Raw genomic sequence first — 22,314 nt, forward strand, 5'->3', positions numbered from 1 at the left:
GACGGACAATGGTCGTCGGAATATACCGACGGACATATATCCGTCGGAATGTACCGACGAACCACATTTCGTCGGAATATACCGACGAACCTAGTTTGTCGGTATATTCTGACGACCATTGTCCGTCGGTATATTCCGACGCCCAAAGTTCGTCGGATTTGCATTTTAATATATTTTTTGATATTAATAAATTTAAAAAATCAGAAATTTAAAACTAATAATATTATAAAATTTAAATTATGAGAGTGATCAAGTCTAATCTAGCATTAAGAACACTTAGCAAGCATAGAACAATGTTAATCAAGCAATAAACATCATAAATATCCACTTAATCACCCTAATCTATCTAACCCATGAATCACAAGGTCACTACTCACTAATCTCCATGAGAAACCTTAAACCCATGTAAGGATCAAGGCTAATCATGTTAATGAGTAAGAGAAACACAAATATAAGATGAAGTACTTCCTTAGATTATCAAAAGATTCAAGCTTTTACAAGTTTAGACAAAGTCTTGAGAGAAAATGAGACAAGATCCAACTTTTGGAGCTACAAGGTATTTATATGATCCTTAAAAACCCTACTGGGCTCATAAACAAGTCTGAAAAGCCCATAAAAAATCATCAAAATCACCCAGAAAAGGGTTTGGAGCGGGTAGGTTGAGTCAACGGGCCGCTCCGCCCAGGTTCAGTTCATGCGCGCGGGTCGACCAACCCGGTCTGCGTAACCCGCGCTGGGTCGACCGCGGGTTGACCAACCCGCGCTGGATCGACCGCGGGAAGGAAGGGTAGCTGACTAGCTTCGCGCGGGTGGTCGAACCCGCTTTGGTGTGGTCGCGCTGGGATTGATATGCCTCTAGTAAATCGACCATAACTCCTCCAATACAGCTCAAAACGACTTGAAACCACTTCCATTGGAAAGCTAACTCAATTTACTATGTCTTCCCAAAATCTTAGCAACATAAGATATCTTTAAGACCTCAATCCATGTTCATCTTTCACCCTTTTGCACCACAAATGTCTCTAAACACCTCCAATAATTTCATAGCACACTCCAGCCCTTAATAAAGACTCATGTATGCAAAATGCAACAAAAGAATGACTAAATCCTAATCTATATGATCAAAATGTACCAGAATAAATGGCTAAAATCATACAAATTCATAAAATATCAGAAAGCAGATTCCGAATCATTGTTAGATTTTTAATAAAATCTTTGTCGTCTAATATTTGTGTTCTTCTACGTATTGGTATCTCTTGGCGAGCTCGTGTTAATTAATTGCATGCATGAGAGGAAGGTGCGTATCATTTTTACAAATAAAATAATACGATCGTGTAATTTAAAATTTGAACAATGCATGGTCCAATTGTTTTTTTTTTGAGAAAAAGATTAAACCCGGATCTATTAAAGACACAGACCTAACCTCCGGATGGAGGTACAGTCCACGGATAGACTCTCTCCTGAGCATTCAAATGAGCCAAAAGCAATAGCCCATATCCGTGTGGCCAACGGAGTTCGAACCAGGGTTCGCCGTGTGGCCAGCGGGGTTGTCAAATTGTTGTGTTTTGTCTTTTTAATACAAACATGTTTTAAATATTAATATGTGATATTTTAAAGTTGTAGTATGACATTTCAGCTTATTATATGCGCTGCATTTATTTCTTTATATGACCACCCAATGGATGGTTATAGAATATTTGTCTCTTCGTCGTGATTGTGTCCCCATATGCTGGCAAAACTAGTATTTTTGCATAAAGAGGTGTCCTTAGCTAGAGCACAGCGGTTAGCTAATTCTGGTCAAGGCGTGAACCGTTTGATGATCAGATGTGCATTTCATGAAAGTCGATATCGTGCAACTATAGAATTGGGTTTTTAACATTTTTACCAAAAAAAAACTATAGAATTGGACACACATTAGATATCTGAATATTCATAAGCAAACATTAGAAGCTAGCTTCGTGGCCAAAACATTGGACTGTACAATATTATAAAAACATATTGAAATTATTGAGGAAGTTTTTCAAGTTTTTTATGCTGAGCAGACATTTATTACAAATAATTTAAATACCAAAAGATTTATAAAAATCAGAAAATGATACACAATTAGTGAATTTGATAGAAAATCTGAGACATCATAATAATTTACAACACTACAAAATTTCAGTGAGATATTTCAAACTTGCTGAAAGAGTTTATCAGATGAATTGATCCACGTTTGTTTTAGGAATGGATTAAAACTTCATTAAGATAATTTTTATAATAACTTAAACAATTTAGTAACCATTCAAGTTGAATGATCAGGATAACCATCTATGTTTACATATAACTAAAAATATATATGGATTTAGTATTACAAAAGAGTTGGGAGCTTAGTTTATGATAAAAACTTAATTTGAATCCAAAACAAACTTTGATCGATCTCTTGGTGATCATAGTTTTCTGTTGCAATCAAACATTTCATCTAGTATTCAAATTTTAATATCCCATTTATCGAACCATCTACACTTAGAATGTTCTTTATTTTAGTCTATTAGACTATTAGCAAATTAAACACAAGTGAAAGTCTGAAACCAAACCAAAAATCTAACTAAACGAACTAAATATATGACTTTGACTAGAGTTTGTTTAACTAATCAGATCTTAGGGATAAAGAGATAACTAATCAGTGAATCTGAAACCTAATAGAAATGTAGTGTACGAATGAAGTCATAAACGGGCCTTTAGCCAACGGGTCTGGTGTGACGCATGCATAAAGAGCTTAACACACACGAAAACTGATTAAATGGGCTTCAGGCTATGTAATATAACAGATGGATTTAAGTCCAGTAATTAGTATCTGTTAGAGTCCAATTTGCTGCGAAGGAATATTCTATCACGTGGCACAATAGCGTTGACGGTCAAAGCAAACGGAATCCGTATCACACGCTGTCACGTTCAAACGCCACGACACAATAAACCAATCAACATTTCTAACGGGTTTCAGACTTTAAGGAAACAAAATCGCTGGACACGTCACGCGTTAATTAACATATCAGTATGATCGCATGCAGGAGGGACCGCGTACGCGTGAGAAAGTATAATCATTTATACCGTTGGATGAAAAAGTGCGATCCATCTAACGGTAATCTTGTGCAATTAGTGAAAAAATAAAAGATCCAACTAACTTTTTTATAATAATAATATTGGAAAGTGGCCGAGCACAAACATGCATGTGCATGCCTGCCTGTAACTTGCAGCCTTCATGTGGGGATCTATAGTGCGACAATCCATCATCAAAATAACTCATAATATGCACTTTCTTATATTATGCTCCAACATTAACTCACTAGAAGTAATACTATTAGCGGTAATAAAACATACTCCCTCCGTTTCAATATAGATGATGTTTTAGAAAGTTTGTTTTGTTTCAATTTACATGAAATTTTGAGATTTTAAGGAAGTTTTGAGATTTTAAAGTTAACTTTAACTTTATTGCAAACTGTTCAACCAATTAGATTTTACAGTCTTTTTTTATAATTGGCTAACTGATTTTAAAATTATATCTTTAAAATATTTTTCTAGAGAAATGTAATTTTCTTAATCTTTGTGTACTATTACAAAACATCAAGTATTATGAAACGGAGGGACAATCCAGATGTTTTAGATTATTATAATATAGAAAAAATAAAACATTAAATTGCATGTATTTCCACAATAACCGTTAATACTTAATACTAGTACTGAATTTGGCGGCTCTGATCATTCGAATAACAAAAAAAAAAGAGTACTAAGAGACTTTATAGTATTATACAAAAAGATAAAGCTAATTTAAAAAAGTGGTAGGAATTGTAGTGTCTGAGAAGGGCTGGGATGATTTGAGGAGGACAACCTGCCTTGGTTATGTTCTGTGCGGTTAAAACTCCTAAGAACTATAATTAGAGAAAAAAGACCAAAATAGCACTAAATCAAATTTTTGTTCCCAAACTAGCACTCAAGGCCAAAAGTCACAAAAATAGCATTCAAGGGGTGGGGTTTAGGGTTTAGAGTTTAGGGTTTAGGGTTTAGAGTTGAGAAGTGAGGTTTTGGGGATAAGATTTCAAATTTTGAAAAATAAAAAAATTTAAATTTTTGAAAAGATAAAATGCTATTTTGGTCATTTTAGTTTTTGAATGCTATTTTTGTGATATAAACTTAGAAATATGCTATTTTGGAGATTTGCCCCTATAATTATCTTATTGTTTTTGATAAGTGATTCATTTTAACACATTGAAAAACCTAATTAAGTACTCCCTCCGTTTCATTTTACTTGTCGTTATAGAAGATTAATAAAACATTTAAGTTTATCTATTTACTAGATAAAAACATCATTACCAATACACCTAACCAGATTTCAACCAATAGAAAAATATATTAGAATAAAAAGTTAATAAATTTTGCATTGAAATCATAAAACGACACTAATCTTGAAACGAAAATTTTGCTCTAAAACGACATCTAATTTGAAACGGAGGAAGTATCATATATGGATGAATTTCAGTGATGTAATAATTTTCTTTTCTAATTTTGCAATCAAACGTATACAAAATACAATGGCGAATTAACTTTCATGAAGTACTCAAAATTGTATGTTTTATGTTGATTTTGTTTTACCGATTTAATTGTTTTTTCTTTTTTGAACTTAAACCGATTTAATTGTTTGAATGAATTGTTGGCAAAGCAGCCGGAAAATCTTAAAATGGAAGAAAATAGATTATTTAGAAGGTTGTGCCCGAAAGTGAAGACCCACAACAACAACAAAAAATCATCCATATACAATACAGATATATGTAATATAGTATCTATAATAAAAAGCATTTATTTTATTTATAAGAATATGAAGATTTCAAGAGAGGGAGGTTGAAGACAGCGAAGCAGATGTTTTGTGCAGCGGACCCAATATATATACAGCGAAAAAGCTTTTCTAATCAACTTGCTTCTCTCTTTAGCCATTGACGTGGGTTCCCACTAGCAGCTTTCTTGTCTGCTCCATCTCCATTGGCTCTCTCTCTCTCTTACTCTTTTCTTTTGTTCCTTCAATCAACACAAACATAGGTTTCTACTCTTCTTCTATGGTCTCACTCTTCTCGTACAAAGAGTTTAGTTTTTTTTTTTAATTTGTTGGAAGGGGAAAAGTTACAGTTTTCTTTTCCTTTTGTAAATCGCATATAGATTTTTAAAAAGGGTAAAAACTAAAAACTTAAGTTTTGATTCTGGGGGAAATAATTAATCAGATGGCTCAGCAGAGACAGTTTCAGATGGAAGGTGGTAATAACGATACGAAGCTGACGAAAATCTTCGTTGGAGGATTAGCATGGGAGACGCAGAAAGATACAATGAGACGTTACTTCGAACAGTTTGGTGAAATAGTAGAAGCTGTCGTCATCACCGATAAGAACACTGGCAGATCCAAAGGCTATGGCTTTGTATGTTCTTCTTCTTCTTGACATAAGTTTTATATAAAAACGAGTTTGCTATTATTTTCTTTCCTAAATGTTTTTTTTTTATTTGTTTGATCAGGTGACGTTTATGGAAGCGGAAGCAGCTATGAGAGCCTGTCAGAATATGAATCCTGTGATTGATGGAAGAAGAGCTAATTGCAATCTTGCTTTTCTTGGTGCTCACAAACCTCGTCCTCCTACTTCTCCTAGACATGGTTTTGTTTCTCTCTCTCTCTAGAATGTAATGGTACATCTAGTTAACTAGCTTTTAGGGTTATACAGAAAATATCATATTTAGATCTTTTTTGTTACTTGATTAACACGCGAAAGAGGAAACTTGATATGTAGGAACAGGGAGATTTAGGTCACCAGGAGGAGCAGGATTAGTGGCTCCTTCTCCTCAGTTTCGAGGCTCTTCTTCTTCCTCTGCTTTGGCTCATCATCATCAACAACAACAACACGTTGGTCAATTCCCATTTCCTTACTCTTCTTACGGGTAAGTATAATTAATCATCTCATCAACAACAACCCATCTTGTTTATGTGTGTGTGTGTTTATATTCTTGTTTGTGTTTTCTTTTCTTCAGATTTTCTGGTTATTCTCAACAGGGAATGTACCCAATGGTTAGTTAAATTTCATTCATCTTTCAATATAGATTTTATTTTTCAGTTTCACTGAATGTTGATGTTCTTATGTTGCAGAATTACTACAACAATCATCTCTATGGAGGACAACAGTATTCTCCATATATGGGACCTCCATCTTCGGGATCAACAGGAATGTTCCATGGCTACTATCCTTATTATCCTCAGTACAATCCAGCACAAAGTAGCAATCAAGCTCAAGCTCAAACACATCATCATGGTTTCAGCTTTCAATACACTGCTACTACTCCTCCTCCTCTTTTGCAATACCCTTACTTGCCTCATCAGCAATTCAGTTCCCAGCCTCCTCCACCACCAATCCTCTCCCTCCCAACCTCTTTGGCTCTATCATTAGCATCTTCAGCTTCATCTTCTTCCTCTTTGTCAACCTCCACTTCAGGTTTGACTTCACAACTCAAATATTGATTGAAACCATTGTTTTGGATTCATATTTTTTACTGTTTGTTTTGTATTAGCTGCAACAACTGCAACAAAAGCAGTTGTTATAATTACTACAACAGCAGAAGCTGAAGCTAGCAACAAAGATGGTCATGAAGTAATTACATCATCATCCATCAAGATAGAGGATTGATTTAGTACTACAATAGCAGAGCAAAGGGACTACTTCATTGTGTACTAACTCATGATCAATCTCTCCAACATGTTCTAGCTAGAAACATTTATTCATATCATTTTTAGCTTTCTAGAATCTTAATTAGTACCTAGGAGGAGGAAGAAGAAAAACAGAAACCATCCTTCACATTCATTGTTTTATTTATTTTCATGATTCATATTGCATTTTAGGTTAAAGAATCAAAGAGAAGGCATTGGTGGCTTTTTCTGGATTCTTGGATTGATGCAGAAAGCCTCATTCAACATTACATTAATTTGGGGATTTATTTTTCATATTCAGAAGAAATATTTTATGTCTTCTTCTGAACCCAAACATGATTTTAAAGCTTCGGATAAGCTTGAAATCTTTTTTTTTTCTTTTTCACATTTGTAATTCTTGAAATTGTCTTTTAAATCTCATTGCTTGTTCTTGTTCTTCATTATGATTATATAAACTTTTAGATGATAACATCTTTAATATCAGCTGGAATATTCTACTTTTTGTCAACTTGTAGATGATATGAACTACTCTGCTTTATAGAATGTTCAACTTTATAATTGATTAATTTGAATTACCATGATTATAGTATCAAAGTAACAATGATCATTGTCTTTGGATTCCAAAGGGGATCTTATGAAGACAAAAGTACCGGTCAAAAGACCGTTGGGAACATCTTTAAATCTCATTGCTTGTTCTTGTTCTTCATTATGATTATATAAACCATCATTAAATGTTTAGCTTTGATCTTATGAAAAAATCAATCCCAATGTAACACAAAGTGTAAAACAACTTTTTTGTTTGAATTAATTTAACATTCTTTCAAAAAAAAAAAACAAAAGACCGTTGGGAAAGATGGATCTTTTTCTTTGCCAGTGGATACCATTTCACGATTATTATTGTTTAAACAACTTTGAAAGAAACTCAGCACCTACTTAACACACATATATACATCAGATTGTTTTGGTTTTCATTAACTTATGAGAATGTTTTGGCAGATACAACATAATGTTATTTGTCTGCAAGTACAAATTAGAAAATGGACAGAAACAAGTTATTTGAAAAAAAAAATTGTTTGAAACAACCAAAGAAAATATAGCCAAGGAAAACTTATGTGAAAGTCAGACTTGGGTTTCAGTTAAACCATTGAAGTTAGAGCCTAAATGTACAAACTAATGGGCTTTAATACATGCAAGGCCTAATTTTTAACAAAGCCATTAAGTTTGGTACTGTAGACATGTGTGATACATATGGGTAACCAAGTTAGGCATAAAAGCTTATAGCCTGATATATCTAACCAAGTTAGGCATATGTGAGTTGCTTATTACGTATTAACTGTCCATATCATAGACCAATAGATATTTTGTTTTGCTTTAACTTTGATGGGGCATTTTTCGACTCAAAGAAAAAGTTTATAGATTGTTCTAGAACTCTTCTTGTTTCCACACAAAAAAATATAAAATTTACACCACAAAATATATGACTTAATCAATGCTGGCATTTAATATTGAGGCTGATGGGTCCATTTTTTATTCCAAAGTTTTTTTTAATAATATTTAAGTCAATATCTAATTTGAAACTCTAATTTGAAATGCTGCAGAAAGATAAAGAAAAATATCTACTTTTGAAACCAATCAAAATCCCTAAAATCAAAGTTAGCCACACAAATAAAATAGAACCCCACGTGTCATCCTCATAACCACTAGATATCCCCAAAAGTATACAATAACGACACGTGTAATGTGGACCTGGGAAGCAGAGCTACGCCATCTCCACCGAATCAAACACGATACAGGAAAGATCAAAATAATGGCCCATATCGAGCCACGTCAGCCCAAAGAAGGCCCGCATGATTATTCACCGTTAATTAGATTTGCTTATTGCTATTCTCCGTTGTCCTCAGAGAAAAAGCATAGAAGTCGTCTGATATTTTGGCGAGAGTTTGAGTGGCTGTGAAGTTAGATACTAATAATAATAATAATATACCTCTTTGCCTTCTTCTTCTTCTTCTTCCTCGCTACAATAATCAGATACCTTTTCTCTCTTCTTCCTCTCGGCGAATTAAGATCTAAAATCTCAGTTTTTTTTGTTTTGTTTTGGAAAGTTCTGCTTTTTCTCTGTTCTGAGATCGATGGGGGAGGTTGTGGTTTTAAGCAGCGACGAAGGTACTATGGAGACGATGATGAGCAGAGGCAAGTCATCGGAGGTTGTCCGGTGGGAGAAGTATCTTCCGACGACGGTGCTTAGGGTTTTGCTTGTCGAATCCGATGATTCAACTCGCCAAATCATCACCGCCCTTCTTCAGAAATGCTCTTACAAAGGTCATTGCTTTACTCTGTTTTTCAAAGTTTCCGTCTTTGTCTTGATTTTGAACTCAAAAGTATGTTCGGTCTTAATCTTAATCTGTTACAAGTATTATGTTCGGTCTGTGAATTATTTGTTCATTGTCTTAAATCTGTTTCAAGTGTCTGTTCTGGTCTGTGAATTAATTATGTGTTCATTGTCTTAAATCTGTTTCAAGTGTCGTTCTTTATGTCTTAATTATGAAGTTACAAGTATGTTCGGTCAGTTAATTGTTTGTTTATTGTCTTAATCTGTTTCAAGTTTCGATCTTTATGTCTTAATTTTGAAGTTACAAGTATTATGTTCTTGTCTGTGAATTATTTGTTCATTGTCTTAAATCTGTTTCAAGTTTCGGTCTTTATGTCTTAATTTTGTAGTTACAAGTATGTTCTTGTCTGTTATATATTAAAACTGGGGTCTTGTTTTGATTTCGAAACAGTTGTGGCCGTCTCCGATGGTTTAGCTGCGTGGGAGACTCTGAAGGAGAAGACACATAACATTGACCTAATACTAACGGAGCTGGATTTGCCAGCTATATCCGGATTTGCGCTACTCGCTTTGGTGATGGAGCATGAAGCTTGCAAGCACATCCCTGTCATAAGTAATGTGTTGGTGATCCCCTAAGTCCGTTCTTTTGTAAAAAAAAAAGCTTTCTCTTTAGTTTTTTGTTGTTCTGATGATTTTATTTGTTTTCTTCTAGTGATGTCGTCGCAAGATTCGATGACGATGGTGTTGAAGTGTATGCTTAGAGGTGCTGCTGATTATTTGATTAAGCCCATGAGGAAAAACGAGTTGAAGAATCTATGGCAACATGTCTGGAGACGACTTACTGTAAGTTCATTTCGTTATGTTGAATTAATTTTAAGCTTGAACGGACTTGTAATAATTTTTTTTTGGTTATGAATCAGTTGCGTGGTGATCATACTGCTAATGGTCCTAGCTTACCAGCTTCGCAGCAGAACGTTGAAGACAATGATGAAACTTGTGCAGATTCAAGATATCATTCTGATCATGGAAGTGGTTCTCAGGCTATCAGCGACAACGGTGAGGATAAGCTGATGGCGGATGTCAAACCGGTGGTTGAATCTTTTGATGTGACAATGGATTTGATCGGTGGGATAGACAAACGGAGTGAGTGTTTCTACGGAGACAACACCGGTGAGCAGCATGTTGGGCCCGAGCTTGGGCTTTCTCTGAAGAGATCTTGCTCTGGAAGAAGTTTGGAGAAGAACCAAGATGAAAGCAAGCATCAGAAGATTAGCCTCTCTGATGCATCAGACTTCTCACGGTTTGTGCTCTTGCTTGCAAATTTTATATAACGTCTCTCAAGTTATAGATTAGTGTTTTAATGAATAGCATTAGATTAACGTGCAGATACGAGAACGGGAAGGCAGGAGGAGAGAAAGCAGTTGTTGTTGCTGTAGAGGCAAGTAGTTCAGCTGAGCCCAAGACACCAAGCGAATCACATGAAAAGCTGTTAAGATGTGATCACGGAAGCGCTACAACGAGCAGCAACCATGAGAACATTGGATCATCAAGCGTAAGCGGACAGAACCAGTTTCTTCAGTCCGGGAAGCAAGAATCTCTCTTTCCAGTAGAATCAAACCGCCTGAAGGCGAGCAAGGAAGTGGAAGTTGGTTCTCAGAGCACCAACGAGGGCACAGTAACAGCAGGAGGACAAAATAGGAGCAGCAGCACAAGAGAGAAAGCAAAGGAGGAAGAAGAAGAAGGTGAAGGTGGTGGCACTGCCCAGCAACGCAAGAGTGAGAGAGAAGCTGCGCTGATGAAGTTCCGGATGAAGAAGAAAGATCGATGCTTTGGTAAAAAGGTAAGAGACTCATAAGCTTTTGCTATATTACAAGATGAAAAACTGATGATGTTGATTACTGCAGGTAAGATATGAGAGCAGGAAGAAGCTAGCAGATCAGCGTCCAAGAGTGAAAGGCCAGTTCGTGCGTGCTGTGAACTCAGATGCGTCTACTACTAAATAATGCCTGGCAGCCCAACAAGAGAAGTTTCCCACAGTAAAAGGCCCAGTTAGAGAGACTTTTTTTTTTTAGATGTGTTGTAATATTAAGTGTGGCTTATTTGTATTCCAGTGTTACTTCTCAGTTCTCAGCAAATCTAAGAAAATTGGGGTAACTATTCCACTTGATGGATCATCTCCAATTCTCTATTATCTGCGAATGATCAAAGCTACGTTAAACCGTAACTCCAGATTTTCTGCAAGTTTTTTTTTCCATATTGACTTAGCATTTAATGTAAGAGGACTATCAAGATCCCACAATATTATCTTCTTCTTTTTTTCCACTTAGATGGGTAGTATATGATTTGGACATTATTTTCATTGTGATTCAATTCAATGAATCCAAGCATTTTTCCAATTTTGTATTTATGCTACTTTTACAATTTGTTTTCTTCTTCGAACCAATAAAATTATTTCATTGATAAAGGGTGGAAAACCACTAAAAAGGCCCAATCATTTGAGAGTAAACCAGGTAATTAAAAAGCCCCGACCAATCATTCGGTTGGATTAGTAAAGTTGTGCCAGAAAGACAGGAGAGCAATAATTACGGTGTAATAAGTAGAGTGGCGATGCCACGTGTATATAAAATTGACCGTGGAAAAGAAACAAGAAGAAAACAAAACCATTGAGAATAGAGAGATCTGGAAAGGAGGAGGACACAAGGATAAGAGAGAGAATAAAAAGGGACCCCGGAGAGACAAAGGAAAAGAGAAGCTGCCCATCTCTATCTCTCGTGGCCGCCCTAATACTTTTATTTATTTATAAAAGGCTTCTTCCTTTTCCTTTGACATTCTTTAAAGGGCGAGGAGGAGTAGTGAATCTATCAAACCGGCAACTTCAGCCTCCCGACTCTCTCTCTCTCTGGTTAGTTCTTTTCTTTTACGTTTTGTTCCCTCTGTGTTTGCTACTTTGTTAGGATTCTTCTTCACGCTGCCATTTTAAACTATTAACCTTTTTGTTATTATTATTTGGGATCGAACTTGAAGAAAGGGTTTCTAGATTCTTCATTGTCACATCTGGAATTGGTCTGATTGTGACTCTTTCATACTTTTATTTAATTATTATAATGATTAGTATTCTTTAGTATGTGTTTGTGCTAGTAGAACCTCCTCCTGTTACATGACTAGTAGTGCCATCCATGTCTGATTTGTTCTTTTTTAGATTATAAAGTTGCTTTTCTTGTTCTTGTTCTTGTCTCATCCCTTTTTTTTTTATTTTCAGAATGGCGTCTTCAAGCCCCCAACATTGCCACATCATCGAGGTCAATCCAGGCAAATCCGTTGAAGAAAGCACAACAACCCTGGCGAGCAAAGCCTGCGGAGAAGCCCCCTGCGGCTTCTCAGATCTCAACAACGCTTCCGGCGACGCCCAAGAACGCAACGCCTCCATGCGCAAGCTCTGCATCGCCGTGGTGCTATGCCTTCTCTTCATGACCGTTGAAGTCTTCGGTGGCATCAAAGCTAACAGCTTAGCTATACTCACCGACGCAGCTCATCTCCTCTCTGACGTTGCTGCTTTTGCCATCTCCCTGTTCTCCCTGTGGGCTGCTGGCTGGGAAGCGACGCCGAGGCAGACTTATGGGTTTTTCAGGATTGAGATTTTGGGAGCTCTTGTCTCCATCCAGCTCATTTGGCTCCTTACTGGTATACTTGTCTATGAAGCTATCATCAGACTTCTTAGTGAGACTAGTGAGGTTAATGGGTTCCTTATGTTCCTTGTTGCTGCTTTTGGGTTGCTTGTGAATATCATAATGGCTGTTCTGTTAGGACATGATCATGGTCACGGTCATAGCCATGGTCATGATCATCACAGTCATGGGGTGACTGTTACCACACATCATCACCATCATGGTCATGGAGAGGACAAGCATCATCACGCTCATGGGGATGAAGACGTTACTGAGCAGTTGCTGGAGAAATCAGAGAAGAGAAAGAGGAACATCAACGTCCAAGGAGCTTACCTCCATGTCCTTGGGGACTCCATCCAGAGCGTTGGCGTTATGATTGGAGGAGGCATCATCTGGTACAAACCGGAGTGGAAGATAGTTGATCTGATCTGCACGCTTGTCTTTTCGGTTATTGTCTTGGGGACGACCATCAACATGATCAGAAGCATTCTTGAGGTGTTGATGGAGAGCACGCCGAGAGAGATCGACGCTACGAAGCTGGAGAAGGGTTTGCTGGAGATGGAGGAAGTGGTGGCTGTTCATGAGCTTCACATTTGGGCTATCACGGTGGGGAAAGTGCTGCTTGCTTGCCACGTCAATATAAGGCCAGAGGCAGATGCTGATATGGTGCTTAACAAGGTCATTGATTACATCCGCAGGGAGTATAACATCAGTCATGTCACTATACAAATCGAGCGCTAAAAGGCAAATCAAACATCTGAAGAGTATTTTGTATAAGCATTTTCATTGACATGATGATAAAATCAATAAAGTTTTCTATGTTTTTTGTCCACTTTCTCTTGTTCTTCATGCTTTAGGTATATTGGTATAGTTATATGTCAACTTGCTTAGAACAGAGACGTTTATCTCAACTTGTTGTGAGATTAGGTGTGTGTCTTTCAATTATCCTAGGAGTTCACAGGGCTTGTGAATAGTGTTAGAAGCAGGATCTGATTTGTCACAAGTGGGGCCATCGTTTTGTCCTAAGAGTCTGGTAACAAGAGGTCGTAAGTTACATCAGCTTTGTACTTTTATAAGCATTATTTTAAAAAGGACTATGTAAAGATTGGATGTTGTTAAGTTGCTTAGGCTTGTTCTGGTTTTATCACAGTAGTATGAATATGAGTGAAGAAAAATAAAGATATTTTTAGAGACAAACATTGGTTAGTACCCTTGAAGCCAAGGCATCAACACTTGTATGCTTAACAGATAAGAATCCAGAATTCACGCGTTGAGGGGATGAATGTATAAACGCTTCCTTGGACTTTTAAAAGGTTCAATGTTCTTCTTCTTCTTCCTCATCATCATCATGTATGTATTAACGAAAACCCCCCACAACTGACTGTCTCTTTGCTGCCAGACAAAACTGCCAAAGCCAATAATGTTTCTTTGAGGGACCTTTCTTATGTCAGAGATACTCTCTCTCTCTCTCTCTCTCCATCCTCTCATGTTCTTTGCTCTTCAACAAACATCTGTTGTCATCTCTTTGGTCTTTATTTTTACCTCTTTGTTTACTTCCCTTTCTCCTCTCTTATCTCTCACTTTCAAGTTCCAATTTTCTCTTCAAGGCTTCATAACAATTTAAGAACTTCTATATAAAGCTAACGGCCTTAGCTTCAGAAGCGAGTACATGATTATCTTGTTTTTTTTTTACTTCATTAAAAACGCCTCACAGTTATTTTAAGAGAGATACAAACAAACAAGAGAGATAGAGAGATAGAGAGATAGAGAGATAGAGGGAGGTCTCTCAGCTTTGTAATGGAGAGGATACAAGGACAAAACAAGCTCTGTGTAAATGTATCTTTATCTCAGTTTGGAACGTTTTTCATTTATTTTATTTTCTTCTTTTCAACTATTTGAGCCTATTTACTCCTTCCCTTAATGAGTTGCATTCAGTGCTTGTGGATGTTTGTTATACAGAAAACACTAACAAATCTGATCTCAGCTGATTAATTACCTCTCTTTGAAACATTCCATTTTTTCTTTCTCTTTACTGACCCACTCACCAAACCACCCTACAGTAGATGAATAACCAGATTTCAATTGTTTCTTTATTCTCTCTCACTCACTTGGTAGGTACCTCCTTTTTCTTGCAGTTGTTGGATCAAAAAGTGAATGTGAGAAGAAGCCTACAAGTTCAAGCATCTGCGGAGGATCATAGCTTTCCTCTTGAGGAAGATCAATCTTCAAATCTTACCTTGCAAGGTACAAGACTTCCATTTCAACAAATACTACAAGACCCTTCTTCGGTTTTGTCCTTCAAAGACCCACACATTCTAGGAAACTATCTCCCGCATGAAGTTCCAGAGTTACATTCACCGATCCACTCAGAAACCAACCACTACTATCAGAACTCACTTTTAGAAGGAACCAATGAAGACATCTCAAGCCAAGAACTTCAGCTAAACCCAGTAGACAATGCGTTTTCAAGAGGCAAGCTCAGAAACAACAACTTGGCAGCATCAGTGAGCAGAGAGAAGAGAAAGAGAAGAAGAAGCAAACCAATGAAAAATAGAGAAGAGATTGAGAGCCAGAGAATGACACACATAACGGTTGAACGAAACCGCAGACGCCAAATGAACGTTCATCTCAACTCACTCCGCTCTATCATTCCATCTTCCTACTTCCTTAGGGTATAAATATAGTAAACCTTTATATTATTAATAACGTTAAAGCTTTTTAACATAGTTTTGTTGTTCATAGGGAGACCAAGCGTCAATAGTAGGAGGCGCTATAGACTTCGTGAAGATCCTCGAGCAACACTTGCAATCCCTTGAAGCGCAGAAGATAACTCAACAAACAAGTAAACTGATAATCGATGCCACAGTGATGGAGAGACATGTGAATCTCAAAATGCAGTGCTGCCAGAGGAGACAAGGACAACTTGTCAGATCAATCTTTTTGCTAGAGAAACTTGGACTAACTGTACTTCATCTCAATGTGACATCTCCGTGCAATGCATCTATCGCTTATTCCTTCAACCTCAAGGTACTAAATAACTACTTATGAAACAAAGAAAACAAAACACATATCTTTCAAAAACATTTTTTTGGTATTTCTCCTCAGATGGAAGATGCTTGCAACTTGGGATCAGCCGATGAGATAACGGCGGCGGTTCGTCAGATATTCGACTGTTGATTAAAAGTTATTTTGTAACTTTGGTTTTAGGACTTAGGTGGAGTCTTCTTCTCAGCATGGTGGCATTTTGACTTTAGTTTAAGGGTACTCTGCAGAATTGGGCCCCACCTGATAAAGTTTGACGTTTGTTTTAAGAGTTGTGAATTATTCTTATGCAATCTTTTACCCTTAACTTTTTAAGGTGATGGATGGATCATGCAATCAAACTATGTATAAAAACCAAAAAGAAAGGAGCATCTAGCTAGCAATTCACTTTGAATAATGTAGCAATTATAGCTGTCAAATGGGTGGGCTGACCATTGGTTATCCATGTCCAAATATAAATGGATCTATTTTGGTGACACCTATTTGTTCATGGGGATTATAAATGGACAAGAATCACAAGACCAATGGATAATGGGCGTTAATGGATTTGGACTATGTGGATGCGGCCGGTCCAATGGTCACAAAAAGTTAGGGTTTCTAAAATTTAATATCGAATTTTTTGACAAAACCATAAAATCAAGTGTTCTCGCTAAAACCGCAAAAACATTTTTTTCCGCCTCAACCGCAAACTTATTTCCTGCCAAAACCACAAAATCAAGTTTTCCCGCAAAAACCGCAAAATCGAGTTTTTCCGCCAATACCGCAAAATCGAGGTTTCCTGCCAAAACCAGAAAATCGAGTTTTCCTACCAAAACCGTAAAATCGAGTTTTCCCGTCAAAACCAGAAAATCGAATTTTTTCTGCCAAAACCGTAAAATCGAGTTTTGTAGTTAGTAGTAACATGAATTCTTTTGTCATTATTATTATTCAGTGGTTTTACTGGGTCAACAATTTTTTTTCTTTCTTTTAACTACTAAAAAAGATGTTACATTAATCCAGTTATAGACGTGATGATTTTGAAAAATATTGAAAATGTATCTACATATGTTGAAAATATTGGAATGTATCTACATATGTTTTCTTCATTGGAAAATATTGAAATGTATCTACATATGTTTTTCGAAAACTCAGGCAACAACACCAAATCACAGTTCTATCCAAATGAAAGCTCCAAGATGGCCTGTACGTACGCCACGTCAGCACTATCCTGATCGGGAAACCCAAAACGAGTGGTGGGAATGGTTACTTTCCCCGTCTGCTCATATCTCCCTCCAAAAAAGAAATATCAAATATCTCTCTCACTCAACACTGATCCTCCATTAATCTCAAAGATAATTATATTAATAATAAGCCTCTTCTGATTTGTTTCGAACAAAATAAACATTTTTGTTGGGTTGAGAGCCATGGCTTCCCTTTCAATCTCTTCCTCTTCGACGATCATCAACTCTAGAGCTTCTCCTCCTCCTGGACAAGCCTCCTTCTCTTCTCCGTCGTGTATTTCACTTCCGATGCTTCCTCCTAAGCCGCTTCAGTCCACTACTTGCTGTCCGTTTCCCCTTTTTTTTTTTTTATTGTTAATGTCCGATTCCGAGTTTTAAAAAATGGCTTTTGTCTTTTTTATAGGTCGGAAGATTGCGAGGAGGAACGTTCTGACGAGAGCTACTGAAGTTGAAGCTCCGGTCACCGCCGAAGCTGAGACTACAGAGTTGCCGGAAATCGTCAAGACCGCTCAAGAAGCTGTAAAGAGACTTTTGCTTTTACCCTTAAATGACTCTGCTATGAAGTGAATTGGATTTTGATTTGTTGACAGTGGGAGAAAGTGGAGGATAAGTATGCAATTGGTTCTCTCGCATTTGCTGCTTTGGTGGCTCTTTGGGGATCTACTGGCCTCATCTCGGTCACTTTCCATCTTCAAAACTCTTTTTAATTTCCTTTTTTGTTTGATTCTAATTTTTTTTTTTTTTTTTTTGGTGGTGAAACAGGCAATCGACAGGCTTCCATTGTTTCCCGGTGTTTTTGAACTTGTAGGCATTGGTTACACTGGGGTAAGTTTCTTTCTACCTGTATGAGTATCATCTTTGCCTTTGTTGTATAATTTTGAATCATTACCAGATTTTAGCGAACCTGTTCTGAGGATTTAGACGAGATTGGATTGAGGATTAGTCCTCTGCATCCTAAGAAATACATGCAATTTAGTGTTTTCATCTGATTGAATCTCAAGACTTGGTTCATTTTATTTAATGGAACCTTTGAAACGTTGTTGTTTTGTTAACACAGTGGTTCGTTTACAAGAACTTGATCTTCAAACCAGACAGGTCAAGCAATCTCCCCTCAATTACATAATTTGGTTTCGTCTAGTGTTTTCTTTGAGAAATATGAAACTCATATTTTTCTATCGTAACGTGTTTCAGGGAGGTGCTGTTTCAGAAGGTCAAGGATACATACAGAGACATATTAGGGAGCAGCAGCTGAATCAGAGGAAGAAGTGTGAGAGACATTCATGAAGGAAAATCAAAAGAAGAATCTAAGACATGCCCCTCTCTCTCTCTCTCTCTTTGTGCTTCTTGTAGCTCAAAATATCAACCACCTCCTTATATCAGTGTTGTAGATTTCATCCCCTCTCTCTCTATGTGTTCCTTGTAGCTCAAAATATCATCCACTTTATGTCAAAGTGTTGTAAATTCCTCAAGACTGCAATGATGAGATGTTTATTTCATTCCTCTCAAGTTTTCAAAGTCTCTTCTCCATTTTAGTTTATATACAAAGTAAAGACCAATATGTGTAAATGTTTTATAGTTTTCCCTTAACTTTTAGTTATCAAAAAGTGTTTGCTTCCTCTTTTCTTGAGTCATCTCATCCTCTAAAACGTTCTACAACGTAACCACAATAACACCCCTTGTCCATTGATATCTTGTGTATTTAAATGATTTTAAGCATCATTCTAATTCTTAAATTGATCATTTAGGCACATTTAAAATTTGTTTAGGATGCATTGTATTGCATTTGTGTGTTTTACAGGTTTGGAGAAGTGCTAGTCAGATTTTGGAGCCTAAGGAGTCAATAAACGTTCAAAGGTGATGAAGAATGGAGTGGTAGCAGTCAACAGCCGCGACCAAGTGTTGGCTGCGAAGGAGCAGTGTCGTCGCAGGTTCCCTTCGCGGGAAGAAGATGTCTGCGGTCAAGTGTTGACGAGACGGAGCCTTCCCCGCAACCATCCTTCGCGGGATAGTGATGCATGCGGCCGTCGACAAACCCATTCCGTTAGTTTCGCAACCTGAGATCGCGGGACCTGTGTTCTCGGCCATGGCTCGAATCAGAGCATTTTATTATTTTACCCCTGTGTTTCTAAGCTGTTATAAATACATTGTAAACCTAATCTTAGAGATTATCTTGTTTTCTATCTAAACACAAACTTATTTTGGTGAAAGATTCAATCTTTAATCTCTTTACCTTTTATTCCTTTGTGTTTGTTGGATCATTCTAATCACTAATCATGATTAGTCTTAAATCATTCAATGATTTAAAGTCTATCATGATGACTAGTGAGTAGTTATCTTTTGAATCCATGGGTTACGTAGATCTAGGGTGATTAATAGAGAGTTAAGGTGTTGAATGATTAGATATTTCTGTTTCTATGCATATTGAGTGTTCTTAATGCTTGATTTGACTTGATCAATCTTATCTTGATATTAAGCTATTTTATACTTGCAAGGTATTTGTTAAAATACTTGACTAAACTTGATATTGCTCTTGCTTGAATAACCAAAGGGGTTTGATGTTAGGAATGCTATGGTTAATAAACTTGAATATAATGCATGCTTGAATGATTTAAACCAATGAGAATTGATGTTTAGTTCATGATTGCATAGGGATATTTGCCTTGGGAAATGATTGATCTTTATTTGTGTTCTAGACCTATAGAAACTTGTGATTGCTTGAAGTTAACACTTTGACTTAGATTCAATTACCTTAGATCAATTGTCTTAAGCCCTTGGGTTCTTACTTGATCAATTGATTGAAATTTGTTACTTTATTGCTTGTGTCTTGTTACTTGAATAATATAATTTCACAACCTTGATGCACTTAGATTATGCATTAATCTGCATTCTCTTTGGATCAAAAATGTTTAGGATTAGATTGACTCTTAATTACTACTTTGATAAAGGATTAGAAATAATCTTTATCATCCAGCTAGTGAAGGATGCGCTTATCATCCTTATGGATAATGGAACCTTTCTTGACAAGTTAGAAATTTAAATCGACATCCAACCTCAATTATTTTTACTTCTACAACCACTGGTTGAAAACTAGAGTCAAACGTTCTCATCTTCAAAAATTGTGCAAACATATAATCAATTATAAATATAGTATCTAGTTTCTTATAAACATTTATTACTTTCTTTTCAAATAACCATGGATAATAAGAAGAAGAAACTGCCTTTAAATTTACAGTTTTTGTCAAACAAGAACCTTTTTATTTATCAAAATCCGAATAGGTGAGGATGTGGTTGAAGTGGCTTTAAATTTTCTCTGTGTTTACAAGACTCTCAGGAAATGCAGCATTTGGTTCATTCATGATCGATGAGATGAGAAGAAAGGTTGACCTGGACACTGTTAGCAAAGCTGTTTATCTCACAATTGCAGAGCGCTCTACACCAAGCGTCACCTGCCAACCATGATATCGGGCATTGAAGAACGAAAAATCACTACCTGAAGCAACACAAACACCTGGGTTAAGGAAAATGAGACCACATGATGTCCCTACTGTTACAAAGCTTCTTAGGAGTTACCTTAGACAATTTAAAGTTTCTTCTCACTTTGAAGAAGCAGAGGTGACCCACTGGTTTTTGCAAAGGGATGAGGTTGTTTACACCTATGTGGTGGTAAACCCTCAGACCGATCCTGTAACAGACTTCTTCAGCTTCTTTGCTAGGCATAGTTCTCCTTACAAGCTCGCTTGCTCATTTTACCATGTCACCAGTGAGACCTCCATCCAGAAGCTTATGAGACATGCCTTGATAGTGGCTAATGAGAATGGCTTCTACACGTTCATCGCCTTGGACATCATGGGGAACAAATCTTTCTTCAAGAAGCCAAGTTCACAAAGGGACCAACTCCATATCTATATATACACCATTGAATATATCCTTCCAGCAAAACCGGTGGTTTATATACAAAGCAAAGACCAATGTGTTAATGTTAATGTGTTAATGTTTGCTTCTTTTTTTCCTGAGTCATCTCATCCTCTAGAACGTTCTACAATGTAACCACAATGACACCCTTTGTCCAGCTAATGAAAGATGCGCGTATCATCGCTAAAAAAGACAAGTTTGATATTTTCGATGCTGCTGATATCATGGAGAATGGAACCTTTCTTGACAAGTTGAAATTCGAATCGACATGCAACGTCAATTATTTTTACCTCTACAACCACTGGTTGAAAACTGGAGTCAAACTTTCTCATCTTCAAAAATTGTGCAAACATATAATAAATTATAAATATAGTATGTAGTTTCTTATAAACATTTATTACTTTCTTTTCAAATAACCAAGATTTTTAATAATTAATTTTTAATAAATGAATCATAAAAGTGTTTTTTGTAACCAACATATCTATCTTTTACAATTCCAATTCCAAACCTAAAAGTAAACTAGATGTCTCACCACGCCCATACGCGGAATGAAGGTCCTTCTGAAGCAGAGGATAATAAGAAGAAGCAAAGCAAGCATCTGACCACAGTGATGATAAACGGAATGAAGGTCCTTCTGAAGCAGAGGTTGAGTGATATTCAAGACTTGACTTTAGAGGATGGGCCTATTGTAGTCACAAGCGAGGTCAAACAAGAGCCCTACTCTCTTCCTTCTTCCTACGAATGGATAGACTGTGATCTGAACTCTGATGTTATGTATTCTCATGTGGCTGATTTGTTAACACAACACTTTACCGCCCGTGGATACATGTACACCGAAACCTACAACAAGGATTTTCTAAGGTGGCATTGCAACCGCCTAATTACTACGCAAGCTGGCATTTTGGAATCTGTGTGAAGAAATCGAAGAAACTAGTTGCCTTCATTGGTGGCGTTCCATCAAGAATCAGGGTGCGGGGTAATGATGAGGTTGTTAATATATGTCTGCAGTCAAACTTTTGTGTGTTCACCAGAAGCTCAGGTCTCAGAAACTTGCTGCTGTAATGATGAGAGAGATGATTACGAGAGTCCAATCACAGAACATTTGGCCAGGAATCTGATATGAACCAAAAAGCTTACTTCCTTTTAACCTAATCTCTCTTAGAGATTAAGTTAATTCTTGGAAGCTTGTTTTCTTATTAATTATATGAAATCCTTATATATGGATACACTTTAATAGAAAACTAGATTTTGACCCGCGCTTTCAAAGCGCGGGTTTATTTTTGTTTTTTTTTTTCAATTGACAAATATTTAGTAAATGTCACATTTTCATATATTTGTGTTTTATTTTATAAAAGACTTAAAAATTTTATCTTTATTTATCGTATTTCATTTTAAATGACTATTTATGTTAAAAAAATTAAACTTTATTTTTTT

At 36.6% G+C, this 22,314-nt stretch overlaps 5 protein-coding genes across 14 annotated transcripts; all 5 read left to right on the forward strand.

The window, feature by feature from the left end:
- Positions 1 to 4,915: 4,915 nt before the first annotated feature.
- LOC106337405 (probable RNA-binding protein ARP1) lies at positions 4,916 to 7,132 on the forward strand. 2 transcript variants are annotated; one of them, XM_013776507.1, is made up of 7 exons: positions 4,916 to 5,070; positions 5,250 to 5,441; positions 5,536 to 5,671; positions 5,805 to 5,952; positions 6,043 to 6,079; positions 6,158 to 6,500; positions 6,577 to 7,132. In XM_013776507.1, exons 2-7 carry the CDS (start codon positions 5,250 to 5,252, stop codon positions 6,690 to 6,692), a joined length of 972 nt encoding a protein of 323 aa, XP_013631961.1. In that variant the 5' UTR covers positions 4,916 to 5,070; the 3' UTR covers positions 6,693 to 7,132. The 2 variants fall into 2 exon arrangements, with proteins under 2 accessions (XP_013631961.1, XP_013631962.1); XM_013776508.1 differs by having other exon boundaries at positions 4,916 to 5,441; positions 5,811 to 5,952.
- A 1,489-nt stretch (positions 7,133 to 8,621) lies between these two features.
- On the forward strand, positions 8,622 to 11,356 carry LOC106337167 (two-component response regulator-like APRR9). Of its 4 annotated transcripts, none has more exons than XM_013776222.1 (6): positions 8,622 to 9,031; positions 9,493 to 9,654; positions 9,754 to 9,884; positions 9,962 to 10,341; positions 10,416 to 10,881; positions 10,946 to 11,356. In XM_013776222.1, exons 1-6 carry the CDS (start codon positions 8,842 to 8,844, stop codon positions 11,042 to 11,044), a joined length of 1,428 nt encoding a protein of 475 aa, XP_013631676.1. In that variant the 5' UTR covers positions 8,622 to 8,841; the 3' UTR covers positions 11,045 to 11,356. The 4 variants fall into 4 exon arrangements, with proteins under 4 accessions (XP_013631676.1, XP_013631677.1, XP_013631678.1 ...); XM_013776223.1 differs by having other exon boundaries at positions 8,629 to 9,031; positions 10,428 to 10,881; positions 10,946 to 11,353; XM_013776224.1 differs by lacking the exon at positions 8,622 to 9,031 and having other exon boundaries at positions 9,507 to 9,659.
- Positions 11,357 to 11,721: 365 nt separating this feature from the next.
- Positions 11,722 to 13,538, forward strand: LOC106342865 (metal tolerance protein 1-like). 3 transcript variants are annotated; one of them, XM_013781909.1, is made up of 2 exons: positions 11,722 to 11,943; positions 12,301 to 13,538. In XM_013781909.1, the coding sequence occupies exon 2, from the start codon at positions 12,302 to 12,304 to the stop codon at positions 13,445 to 13,447; it is 1,146 nt and encodes a 381-aa protein (XP_013637363.1). In that variant the 5' UTR covers positions 11,722 to 11,943; position 12,301; the 3' UTR covers positions 13,448 to 13,538. The 3 variants fall into 3 exon arrangements, with proteins under 3 accessions (XP_013637363.1, XP_013637364.1, XP_013637365.1); XM_013781910.1 differs by having other exon boundaries at positions 11,723 to 11,941; positions 12,297 to 13,538; XM_013781911.1 differs by lacking the exon at positions 11,722 to 11,943 and adding an exon at positions 12,169 to 12,219.
- A 530-nt stretch (positions 13,539 to 14,068) lies between these two features.
- On the forward strand, positions 14,069 to 16,132 carry LOC106340018 (transcription factor bHLH70-like). 4 transcript variants are annotated; one of them, XM_013778886.1, is made up of 4 exons: positions 14,069 to 14,542; positions 14,842 to 15,378; positions 15,449 to 15,733; positions 15,812 to 16,132. In XM_013778886.1, exons 1-4 carry the CDS (start codon positions 14,504 to 14,506, stop codon positions 15,881 to 15,883), a joined length of 933 nt encoding a protein of 310 aa, XP_013634340.1. In that variant the 5' UTR covers positions 14,069 to 14,503; the 3' UTR covers positions 15,884 to 16,132. The 4 variants fall into 4 exon arrangements, with proteins under 4 accessions (XP_013634340.1, XP_013634341.1, XP_013634338.1 ...); XM_013778887.1 differs by having other exon boundaries at positions 14,069 to 14,536; XM_013778884.1 differs by lacking the exon at positions 14,069 to 14,542 and having other exon boundaries at positions 14,557 to 15,378.
- Positions 16,133 to 17,032: 900 nt separating this feature from the next.
- On the forward strand, positions 17,033 to 18,474 carry LOC106336849 (protein CURVATURE THYLAKOID 1B, chloroplastic-like). The gene is made up of 6 exons (XM_013775806.1): positions 17,033 to 17,293; positions 17,372 to 17,487; positions 17,559 to 17,645; positions 17,731 to 17,793; positions 18,026 to 18,063; positions 18,160 to 18,474. Exons 1-6 carry the CDS (start codon positions 17,152 to 17,154, stop codon positions 18,218 to 18,220), a joined length of 507 nt encoding a protein of 168 aa, XP_013631260.1. The 5' UTR covers positions 17,033 to 17,151; the 3' UTR covers positions 18,221 to 18,474.
- Positions 18,475 to 22,314: the final 3,840 nt, after the last annotated feature.

This window comes from Brassica oleracea, chromosome C4 (genome assembly GCF_000695525.1).
Source record: "Brassica oleracea var. oleracea cultivar TO1000 chromosome C4, BOL, whole genome shotgun sequence".
In the NCBI taxonomy this organism is placed as follows: domain Eukaryota; kingdom Viridiplantae; phylum Streptophyta; class Magnoliopsida; order Brassicales; family Brassicaceae; genus Brassica; species Brassica oleracea.